The sequence below is a fragment of the Engystomops pustulosus genome, chromosome 11 (genome assembly GCF_040894005.1).
Source record: "Engystomops pustulosus chromosome 11, aEngPut4.maternal, whole genome shotgun sequence".
Lineage (NCBI taxonomy): Eukaryota > Metazoa > Chordata > Amphibia > Anura > Leptodactylidae > Engystomops > Engystomops pustulosus.
Genome location: NC_092421.1, coordinates 28,462,171 through 28,474,630, shown reverse-complemented (window position 1 = coordinate 28,474,630; position 12,460 = coordinate 28,462,171). Strand labels below are relative to the sequence as shown.

The 12,460-nt window shown below is 38.0% G+C and overlaps 1 protein-coding gene and 1 long non-coding RNA gene across 6 annotated transcripts in view; one reads left to right on the top strand and one right to left on the bottom strand.

Annotated features, from left to right (window-relative positions):
- The window catches only part of SCD (stearoyl-CoA desaturase), a 34,118-nt gene extending 23,808 nt beyond the window's left edge, over positions 1-10,310 (top strand). For all 3 annotated transcript variants that reach the window (XM_072130468.1, XM_072130469.1, XM_072130467.1), the window contains exon 6: positions 5,235-10,310. In XM_072130468.1, the coding sequence (XP_071986569.1) occupies positions 5,235-5,434 (200 nt within the window). In that variant the 3' untranslated portion in view covers positions 5,435-10,310. The remainder of the gene's footprint in view (positions 1-5,234) is intronic.
- LOC140106189 (uncharacterized) overlaps positions 1-12,460 on the bottom strand; it is a 296,249-nt gene that overhangs the window by 255,967 nt on the left and 27,822 nt on the right. For all 3 annotated transcript variants that reach the window (XR_011850715.1, XR_011850717.1, XR_011850716.1), the window contains exon 2: positions 3,893-3,968. This is a non-coding gene — a long non-coding RNA (uncharacterized lncRNA). The remainder of the gene's footprint in view (positions 1-3,892; positions 3,969-12,460) is intronic.

Sequence of the window (12,460 nt, the reverse complement as noted above, 5' to 3'; positions counted from 1 at the left end):
TCCAAATGCCTGATCCTTATTTACCCTGACATCTGCCTTCGGGGGAATGGAGGCGTTTTTGGGGCTCTACACATGAGATGGTTGTCTTTAATGTAATGTTTATGACCAGCTTTATGGTACTTGGTGATACAAGTCCTGGATTTAGCAGGACACACAGTATAATTGTCCGGGTTTGTCAGGCTGCAAAGAGATTGGAACAATTCAGTTTTTAACCCAAGGGAATTCCACCGTCTCCTGAGCATTTATCAGTTTAGCACAAAACTCTATTACCTCTCATGGGAACTTGACACTAGGCAATATTTTTCTATTGCTCTCTGAACATGTGGACACAAGCCAAAGTGTCTGGTATTACAACTGCAGCTTATCTTCTCCAAACTGAGGTCATCAATCTACAAACATTTGACTGTCTACCTCAACTCAAGCAATTTTGCTGAATCTGATAAAAAATTTGCTCTAAAGCAAAACAACACTGAGAATTTTAGACTCTTTTTACATTTCAACCTCATATACCATACAAGCAACAAAAAAACGACGCTAAAGGTTAGCGATGTCCCATTAACTAATGAAAATTTATGTAAATGAATAGCCAGCCATTTATTATATATACACACATATATCTGTATCTATATATACACACACTCTCACACATATATGCTATAACACTTGGATTTTATTTAGCATGAAAGGTAGCAGCTTTGTGAGGTGTTCATGTGGCTGCCGGCCAAATAAGTGCATTAAAAAAGGGAACATGAATTTAAATAAATGTGCTCATTTCTCTTAAATCTGCATTTATTTGGAGGTCAAACATTGCCTTGCCAACTCAAGGGACAATACCTCACTATTTTTACCCCATTCAGTCCTGAAGTTCAAGCCATACGTCTCTCAGCAGGTTTATACTGTCATGAAGGTTCTTTTACAATTTGTAAAAGAATTTTCGAAGATTTTTCTACCATTCCTATGATACTTCCATGAACCCGCTGGTCATGTGATTCCTGCCATGTCATGTTTACTCAGCATGTCACATTCACAACCAATCAATGTCCACAGTAGCGGCACAACAGCCAGTGATTGAGCTTCAGTCTTCATATATGGACAACCGGGACATTGCTCGATCCTCATAAACAGAAACCAGCAGGAGATCAGAGAAGCGACAGCATTTGAGAAACCAGGGATTGACATACTCAGTGCTCTTTTATCTTGTATGTGCCTTTGAAATATTTTATTAGGCTGAGAAATCCTTATACTCAGCAATTCTCCAAACACCAGATTGCCTTGGAGTTCCTGCACAACCAAATAACTGGAATCTGGATTTAGCCAAACATGGTAATTCCGGAATTCTAGTAAATCCTTATTTCCCATGCAAAAAAATTCTAATAATAAAGACTGCACATGTTGGAATCTAACATGTCCAGTCCACCCCCCAGCATGTGACTTAGCAAATATTGGTGGTTTTGGTTGAATCTTTTCTCATGTTTAAAGTGGTATTTCCATCGGGGCATTCACATTTATTTAAACTCATTTGCCATATGTAAACATTTCTTCAATTGGATGTTATTAAAAAAATGTTCCTGTGTGAAGATAATTTCTCATAAATGTAGCCATGTTATCCCTCAGAAATGAGATAGCTTGCTTGGATACGACCACCCCACACTCTGGCAGCGGTGGCCAGACATGCGCTATTGAGTCCTGTCTGACCACCTGGCTTCAGTAATCATTACTATAGGATGTCTGTGAGACCTACAGTAAATCCCAAACATTTTATATTAAAAAATGTTTTTGTTTCTTTGTGCAATCACTCCATCAGAGATGGCCATATCCAAGGACACAGTCTTGTTTCTAAGGGACTATTTGACTTCATTTATGAAAAATTATCTTCACACAGGAACAGTTTTTTAATAAGATCTTATTGAAGAAATGTTTACATAGGGCAGATTAAAGGGGTATTCCCATCAGGGCATTCACATTTAATTAAATTCATTTGCCATATGTAAACATTTCTTCAATTGGATGTTATTAAAAAAAAATGTTCCTGTGTGAAGATAATATTTCATAAATGTAGCCTTGTTGTCCCTTAGAAACTAGATGGCTTCCCCGGATACGACCACCTCACACTCTGGCAGCGGTGGCCAGACAAGCGCTATAAAGTCCTGCCTGACCACCTGGATTAAGCGTTCATTACCACAGGACGGCTGGGGGACATGCAGTAACTCCTGGACATTCCATATACAAAAACCTTTTGTTTCTTTATGCAATCCCTCCAGCAGAGGTGGCCGTATCCGAGGAAGCTATCACGTTTCTATGGGACAATATGACTACATTTATGGGAAATTATCTTCACACAGGAACATTTTTTTTAATAACATCTAATTAAAGACATGTTTATAAATAGCAGATTAATGAAACTGAATGTGAATGCCAAGACGAGAATACCCCTTTAATGAAACGGAATGTGAATGCCCAGACGAGAATACCCCTTTAAGTCCAGAGATGGATAGAGATATATCATGGCTTTACCTTGTCAATATACCTATTTAATAACCAGATTATTGATGTATCCTTATAAGAACAAAAGAGCAGCTGATTAGACTGTAGTATAAGGTTATTCCTGGAAAACACCACAGTTTGATTATCAAACTGATGTAAATGCTGATACTAAGATATGGCTGTCATCAGATGGTTGCTCCCATGTCTCTGTTGTCATAGTTATCTAGAGAAGAGACTTGTGGTTGCACATTGTTGAGTGCATGACCTGTGTTCCTGAGCCATGTTTACTCAGCTATCAGTTTCCATTTTGCGCGTTCCCTGTAATCTGTCCTGTTATACAGTAGCACACTAACCAAAGCCATTGTTGATTTTATAGATCCTTGTATAAACAGGACTTTTCCAGGCTCAATGTGGACATATAAATGAAAGACTGTTCAAATCACAATTCACTCTGTGTTGAGCAGTATATTAGGGGCAAACATCAGATGTATCCTTTGGCAGATTAAAAGGGAACCTACCATGTGGAGTCTAATGCAGAAGTAAATTTGATGGTAGATTCCTCCTGCCTGCCCTAATCTGAAATTTAATTTAAATTTAATTTAACCTAGCCTAACTTGTTAAAAAACTTTATTTTAATAATATGTAAATTAACTGCAGAGGCTACTGGGGCGTGTACTAGCCTGGGTGGGCACTGGGAGCTAAGGCTACTCCACGCCCTAGTAGCCTCTGCAGTTAATTTACATATTACTTAAACAAAGTTTTTAACAAGTTATAACTTAGGTTCCAGGATTATTAAATTACAGATTAGGGCAGAGGCAGGCAGAAGGGATCTACCATCAGATCTATTTCTGATAGTGGATTCTTCATGGTAGGTTTCCTTTAATGTACCTGTTTCTTGGTATTCATGTTTACTTTGGCAGACATTACATCAAGTCATACTATGCTTTTTTCAAGTCAACAATTGTTTAATCAATTATGCCTGGTAACACGCCCATATGTCAGCCTGATCCCACAGGTGCACACCGTGTCCTTCCATTATACCAAAGTGTGATGCAAGGACCTCCTGTCTGCCGACCTAACTGCAGCTATGGCACTGTAACAGGGAATACATTGCCGATGCTGCAGTGAAGCTGACACATAGGAAGTCCTTGCATCATATAGTTATAATGCAAGGAATCCCCTTCTTTGATAGGTGTGTTGTCTATGGGATCAGGACGACATACAGGCCCATTTACATAGGCTGCTCATGATCGCGTGACAAAGGCCTTAGGCTTAGTTTACTACATTGAGGTAAATGTATACGCCAAGGGATAGGTATTTGAGTATTCAAAGTACAACAACCAGAAGAATGTGAAGTGTGCATATGTTCTGAAGTTTATGGGTGGCTTTTAATGCCATAAACACTTACCGTAAAACTGCTCAATAGACTTGATTTTCTGTGCCGGGGGTCATCCCAACCATTTATCTCACATATAGGCGATATCCTGTGAATATAGAACAGAAATATAATTGTTTAGAAGAACTTTTCAGTTTTATATTGTTTAATATAAATACAAATACATTGTTTAATCCATTTCCCAGGTAACCTATTATCCACCTGCTATTTGCAAGAGCTTCCTAGATTTATTTCTCCAAACACACTATAGTAGAGGTGTTTTCCAAAATTGAGTTAGTAAAGCAGGTCTCCTAAAATTTCTATCCAGCCAGAGCACCAAGACTCTTACTAGACGTGACAAATATTACATAGAGATGTCATGGATGTAATAGGTAGATTTTTCATGTAGCGGTAGTAGCTAATAGCTTGGATTCCCAGCCATGGGACTCGTTGGGGAAAACCTCTAACAAAAATCTTACTAGACGTGACAAATATTACATAGAGATGTCATGGATGTAATAGGTAGATTTTTCATGTAGCGGTAGTAGCTAATAGCTTGGATTCCCAGCCATGGGACTCGTTGGGGAAAACCTCTAACAAAAATCACAGTTGGCAACTTACCATTAACTAAAATCACAGACTAGATATAATATCATGAGGTTTTCTAAAACTTTAACACTGATGAACTGTCTTTGGGATAAGTCAACAATATTGGATCACTGGGGGATCTGACTCCCAGCGCCCCATTGTTTAATGTTACTAAGTATTTCTTTATTTTGCAGCAGCTGTGTATGGTAGAGACATGTGCGGTTTGGGCAGCAGCCTGGAGCCCATGCCCACCAAAAGCACACACCAAGTTTGCTACTGCAATGTAGAGATAATAAAGACAGGGACCTTCATCCATGAAATCTTCATACATGGTTGCCAACTCTTGACAAACAAGTATACAAAAGTGCTTCCAGGACTTTTCCATGTGCTCCAAGGGTTCTGATAGAAGAGCAACCTGCTCTGAAACGGTGGTTTTGGCACTTTATGTTGGCAGCAAATGTCAACCCATTAAAACAATATCAGACTTGTAGGGGACCCATCCGAGCATTCCTATTGTTTCATCTAACAATGTTAAAGGTCTATTATGTCTTATTTTATGTATTTGTACCACATTATGCAAAATTTTATGATGCCATACAAAATACATTGTTATTAGTAATTTGCCGATGATGTTACTGGAGTTCTCTTCCATTTATGTCGATATGTCAGAACTACATCTAGTTCAACAGCCACTACAGAATATTATCACCCATATTCATGTGTCAGGAACCCCCTTTCACATAGTAACTGCATTATATTAATGGTCATTTTTGCTTTCTCTTCTCAGGTGAAGGCTTCCATAATTACCATCACACTTTCCCCTACGACTATACCGCTAGTGAATTTGGAATCCGGTACAACCTCACCACATGCTTTATCAATTTGATGTGCTATTTCGGCCTCGCCAGTGACTGCAAGAGAGTATCAAAAGAGACCATAATGGCTCGTCAACTACGTACTGGAGATGGAAGCCAGAGGAGTGGCTGAAAACCACCACCATGCAACGCATGACATTTTCTAATATATTTAACAAACCAACAGCAAACATAGAGCAAGGCTAAAATATCATTACTTTAACATGACCCAGCACAGTGTTCTTTTAATGATGTACTTAAAGTAATGATATCTCTACCTTAAGTTTTCATCTCTTCTTCCATTTGCTTTTTTTGTGTAATGTTTGGCTTTTGTATGTTTGGTTTTTTTTATATTTATATTGTGATTATTTTGTTTTGTTTTCTTTCTGTCTCCAAGTTTTCTTCTTTTTTTTGCCCATTTACAGTTGGTATACGTTCTTGTTTTTTAACTGGACAAGATCCTTATCGACTGTAAATTTATATTTCCGGAAGCACTGACCACAACTCCAGCTCCCTTTTCAGTTTTTATTGACTGCTCTCAGGCTTTCTGCAAAACGAATGAAATCCAATAAGAGGAAAAACTTACAAGTGCCATTTTTAACAATTTGTACATAAGGGATAAAAGCTAAAAGCAAGTTTTGTATCTATTTAATTTACTCTTGTACAAACAGAGTGATTTTTAGACAGTTTCTTTGCTGTCTTGCGATTGAAGCTACTGACTGTCCCATCACTGGATCCTGCGGGGATGCAGTGGTGGGTTGCAGAATTTAGGATACAGTAAATGCTTTATGTGAGTTGTGGCAGTATGCATAATAACGTTTGCTTAAACTCCTAGTTCTTGCAAAAGCACCTCAATTCTTGCAACTTAAATGGAACTGTACAATACAGAGGTAGAGGAATCATATTGTGTTGGCTTCCTCAGTAGAACTATTAGCTTTATTTTATGGTTGCTACAGGCCTATATAAGGTTAACATAGAGTCTTGTGGACATGTTCTCTCTCTCTCTTAACAGTTTGAATTGTAGAACCCAAATTGTTGCCTTTCAGACATAACAATATTGATTAGGTAGGCATAGTCTCAAGTAGTTAACCTTTGCATAAAGTGTCTAGTGGTAGCGTGGCATCGCTAATAAATGTTTAGCTCTTAAAGAGGCACAGGAATATGATTAGAGCATGCTAAATTTGTATCCCATTTCATTATGTGCTGGGATGAAATATTGACAAGGTTATTTGGTTATCTAGCTTAACGTATTGGCACTGCAAAGTAGATTAGCTTGTTTGGGTAGTATTTGATAGTATGTAGCGGGGCATGGCTTTCATTGTCCTCATTTTGTATATTATTCTGACATTTCCTTAGCTATTGTATGGCATAGTTATAGCTTAGTTAAAAAATTCATTGGAAAGTACTTGCTAATAGCACTTGTAGCACTTATTGTGATTTTAGTTTAGGTCTTCATAAGAAATGTATCTTATATGAACAAAAAGCACTTAAATTACTTGCGCCAAATAAATTAGTTTTTTTTTTTTTGACACGGCATATACTAGGTAATGCTGCACATGGACTTAAAATTTTGTGCAGAAATAAGAATGCAGTTGCTTCGCTCACTGCAAAATTCAGATTTTCGCAGTCAGTCAAAAGAAAAAATAAAAGTCAACTGCACCATGTTGTACTTCTACATGGATCAGAACCAGAACATGTAGTATCGTGGTTCAAGTAGTCTTAAAAAAATTAAAGTATTTGTCTGCTGTCATCTAAAACAATGTCTTCTATACAGGTGAAAGATGACTAAATGTAAAGCTGGGAAGTGGAATAGTAAAATAAATTAATGTATGATAACTTGACAGGTTGTGCACTTTGGAAGTCCGTTGTTTAAAATTGACCCTTGTAAAATAACCAGATGACAAGGTATCACGCTGCTGGGGACCCAATCAATAAATAATAAATTGGGCGTAGTGGGGGGTGTAATTCCCTTGTAGCACCACCACAGAAGACTTGAAGCTTTATATGGTGCCCTTTCAAATCAAAGTACTGTCCAGTTACTGTCCTGGTCCTCTAGAGTGAGAACATTTTTTGCAGCCATATTTTAGCTAATAGAGTTGGATCAGAAATGTAGGACCCTTCTATTAACTTAGAGCATATATGATATGTAAAGAGAGGTTAGTAATGAAGTCAGCCAATATAATAATGAGTAAGGCTTCTTTCTTCATGTTAATGTTTAGAATAATGTAATGGCACTAATACCATCAGATTTTGTTCTCTATAGTAACGATAGATCACCAATGTTAATAAGAAGTATTGAATGTGTGTACGCTGATAGACTAACAATGAGTAACCTAAATATCTACCAGCTTGAAACATAGTAAAACAATATTGTCATGTGATAATTTCATTGTCATCTTTATGCCTACTATTATTCAATTCTTGACTGTATGCATGGCTAAACGTCTTAAGTGGCTGGATTGATTAGGCTGGATTAGGCAAAATATTAGCAGTTGTCCATTTCAATAACATGTTAGGGGTAATAAATTTGAACATGGTGCTGCACATAAAGAAACTAAAATTCTGACTGCATTTGCATTTTGTTTGAAAATTTTTAGATTACATGTGAAAAAAAAAAATGATACCAAAAATTCACCATGTTTGATCAATTTGACATGGAGGTATTGGTTAAATACCAAATGCACTTTCCAATTAATATAATTTATGTATTTGAACAAAAGCACTTAGAGATATATAGCACTTACAACATCAATGTAACCTCCTTAAAATTTATTCTTGCTACCTCCCCTAGATGGTTTTTAATGTACAGTATAGTAATAAAGCACTTCCTACAACTGCAAGTCATCTTGTGTCTCCTTTAAAAGTAGACAAGGCCAACTATACAGTGTTTAAATTTCTTCGGTAAAAGATTTAAGACAGGGTAAATGAGTGGCTTGGTTTTAACAAATTGTAATATTATTAAACAGGGTAAACACTGGGGGTTCATAGGTGACCTTTAATAAAAGTTTTTGCGTTGAATAGTGGAGAGAGAAAACGGTGGTACCAATTTTTTTACCGATCTTCTAAATCCTTTAACTAGCCTCCCACCCAGAGATGGCAAAAGACAAGGTTTGACATGGCATGTGTAGCAGGAAGAAGGGTCATGTGGTCAAAGGCGACTGTATGTGATTTCAAGGAAGAGAGTTGAGTAAGCTGCTGCTGGGAACCTCTAGCGGTGGTTTGTCTCCAGAAAGAACAACATGATTGGGAGTTGTCTTCATGCCTAATCATTCTTTGTATAGATACCATTTTTGAGACACAAAAATTTGAGGCACAAATCAAAGATAGTTGGCCAGTCCTGACGAAATAAGATTGGGAAGACTTTTGTAATTAGCAAGGAATCCTATACAGTCCACGTGTCAAGCACCTTGTTTTACAAAATAATGATAATAATAAAATATATTGAAGGAATTCAGAACTCGTCATGACGAGTGCTGGATCTCTTCAATTTCTCTCTGCTTACCAAGGGCTCATGTTGATTCATGCACCTTTTGGGATCACAGAGCAATGGTGTAGCCGCACCTTTTTGAACTTTGATTAAGTTGAAGACCCCTTTAAAGGTTAGCTCTAGGAATTATGAAGGTCTTAGCAAACCAATGAAGTTGCAATATGTTTACTCTGTAGGTACCAATAAACTCCATAACTGTGACTAATAGGATATTTCTAATTATTTCTGCTTAGACTAAATTGCATGTGTACAGCACGTATCCATGCGCTAGTGGTTGCATAGACATTTTTGCTTTCGCTGTCTTTGGCATGGGAACGCTTCAGCTGTTGCATGATATATATATATATAGTAGAAAGAGGCATTGTGTGAGATTAAACTAATTACAAATTTGTAATAAATGGATAAGCTATATAGTTCCATAAAATACCTGTCTCTGCAATGTTTTACTGACTTGAATTTTAGGCACAATGCAGACCTAAATGTCATACAGTTCTCAGCTATGGTGTGGTACCCTACTGAAATTTAAGTGGTACGCGTTTACACACCAGGACATTTTTGAATAAAACTTTGGCTCTATGCTTTTAACAAATTGTACATTTTGCAGAAGATTTTAATTCGACTTTGGAGGTGCCTTCTCTGCAATGCCAATTCTTTGGTGTTACCTAGAGCTACGGTAGATATGATGCAAAAACGTGCGCATGTGTGGGTTTGTGCGCAAGTGTGTATGTTTGTTAGGCTTATTATAGTGTTTCTCAGCTTGTACACTGGTAGCATTTCCCTAATGCCTCTTGTTTTGGTTGTGGTTTTCAGAATATAGCTTAGCACTAAAGTCAAGAAGCCCGCTGATATATGAAACAAGCATTTAGACTTGGGTTCTCATGACACGACACTGTGGCAACACTAACTATTAAGATATTCACTTGTGCTTAGTAAAATATACTTTCTGGTTCAAATAGGCTGCTCTATTCTCTACTTCAGGCTATGGAAGTCCGCCTTGTTTTTGTAGCCCAGCAACATGATTAAGTCCATTTTGGTATATTAGGGACATAACCTTCAAAATCATTTCCAAATGTTATGCTACATTTCTACCAAGAAAGGGAAGCCAGTAAATGAAATAAGGACTTTCAGTGACTTTATAGAGACAGCAATGGACATCTTTCTTTACACATAGAGAGTCTTTCAAGGCAACTGCTTTTCATACGTGTGTAGAAAAGAAAACATTTGTGTCATTTCAGTATAGTATGTTGTCTTGTGATTTTGTTGGAAAAACAACTGTGTGTCTTTGTCTTGATTTCTTGATTTGAGAATATCCAGTTAAATACAGGCTTCTGGGGACGGACATCAAGAAACTGCAAACTTAAAAAAAAAATGAAATAAAGGAGATATAAATTAGGGGACAAATGTTGGGCACCCTACTAAAAGTGACATTGAAATGTGAAGCTGTTTGTATACTGTTCCAACAAAGTGTTTAAATGTGCAACAAAAGATAATGTTTTCTATTAATAAAAACCTGTTAAGACAACATTTGTCTGACACCTCCCTTTATTACAAGACTGAATATATATTATGTCAATAAATCAATGTTTTGTACAATTCTAATATATAAAACATAGGAATGTCTACTATACATCACCACTGCAGTAAGAATGCTGACAATTTACCACCTATTACATTTGGGTTCACGAAAGGCCAGTTCACATCTCCGTTAGGTCTTCAGTTATCAGTTACCTGCACACAATAGTTGTTTTACTAAGTCCGCAATCTGTGGCTGTAATGGGCATATCGTGGGTCGTGTGTAATCCGTATTTTTCCTGTGTCATGACTGTATGTCTGCAAAGTTATTCTGTGTGTAATCCATGTTTTACAGTAAACCAGTGATTGAGCTATGGCAGCCCATTAAGGTCATGTGATTTTTTTCCCAGCAACCAACCAACAAAAACGGGCAGATAACAGAAGTGTAACTTGAGGGGTTGCAGAGGGTGCGGTCGTAGCCAGGCCCAAGAGGCTTAGGGGGCCTATATGGTGTCACTCTACCACATGAGAAGACTAGTACCTAAACCATACACTATAGTAAGTGGACTGGGTCCATCAGCTTCGAGTTACGCCACTGCCAGAACACTTAGTATAACCATTTGCAGTTGTTTTTTTACAGACCTATTGACTTCTATTAGACTGTCTGAGCCACAAACACGGATAAGAATAGGACATGCCCTGATTTTTTCTTTATGGGCACTAAGCTCAGATACGGTTCTGAGAAATCTGCAGCAGTGAGAAGGGCCACATTAAGGTTGATAAAGGGACCTTGGCTGCAAAATATGGTAGAAGTCCCACAGAATGTAGCCCAGACACATTTAGCATCCACGCAATAGGCAGGGTCCCCCGAAGACCACATAGACAGGATCTGGCCACATAATAGACCAGGGCCCCCATAGACGTCTACACATGTTCTATTTTTCGCCGTATTATGGTGCTGGGCGCTAGTCTTTCTATGGAGAAGGGAGAGGTGATGAGTCCCCCAGTAATTAATATACAGCTCCTCCAGTAATGGATACATATACAGCTCCTCCAGTAATGAATACATATACAGCTCCCCCAGTAATGAATACATGTACAGCTCCCCCAGTAATGAATACATATACAGCCCCCCCAGTAATGAATACATATACAGCCCCCCCAGTAATGAATACATATACAGCTCCTCCAGTAATGAATACATATACAGCTCCCCCAGTAATGAATACATATACAGCCCCCCCAGTAATGAATACATATACAGCTCCTCCAGTAATGAATACATATACAGCCCCCCCAGTAATGAATACATATACTGCCCCCCCCCCAGTAATGAATACATATACAGCTCCTCCAGTAATGAATACATATACAGCTCCCCCAGTAATGAATACATATACAGCCCCCCCAGTAATGAATACATATACAGCTCCTCCAGTAATGAATACATATACAGCTCCTCCAGTAATGAATACATATACAGCTCCTCCAGTAATGAATACATATACAGCCCCCCCAGTAATGAATACATATACAGCTCCTCCAGTAATGAATACATATACAGCCCCCCCAGTAATGAATACATATACTGCCCCCCCCCCAGTAATGAATACATATACAGCTCCTCCAGTAATGAATACATATACAGCTCCCCCAGTAATGAATACATATACAGCCCCCCCAGTAATGAATACATATACAGCTCCTCCAGTAATGAATACATATACAGCTCCTCCAGTAATGGATACATATACAGCTCCTCCAGTAATGAATACATATATAGCTCCTCCAGTAATGAATACATATACAGCTCCTCCAGTAATGAATACATATACAGCTCCTCCAGTAATGAATACATATACAGCTCCTCCAGTAATGAATACATATACAGCCCCCCCAGTAATGAATACATATACTGCCCCCCCCCAGTAATGAATACATATACAGCTCCCCCAGTAATGAATACATATACAGCTCCCCCAGTAATGAATACATATACAGCTCCTCCAGTAATGAATACATATACAGACCCCCCAGTAATGAATACATATACAGCTCCCCCAGTAATGAATACATATACTGCCCCCCCAGTAATGAATACATATACAGCTCCCCCAGTAATGAATACATATACAGCTCCCCCAGTAATGAATACATATG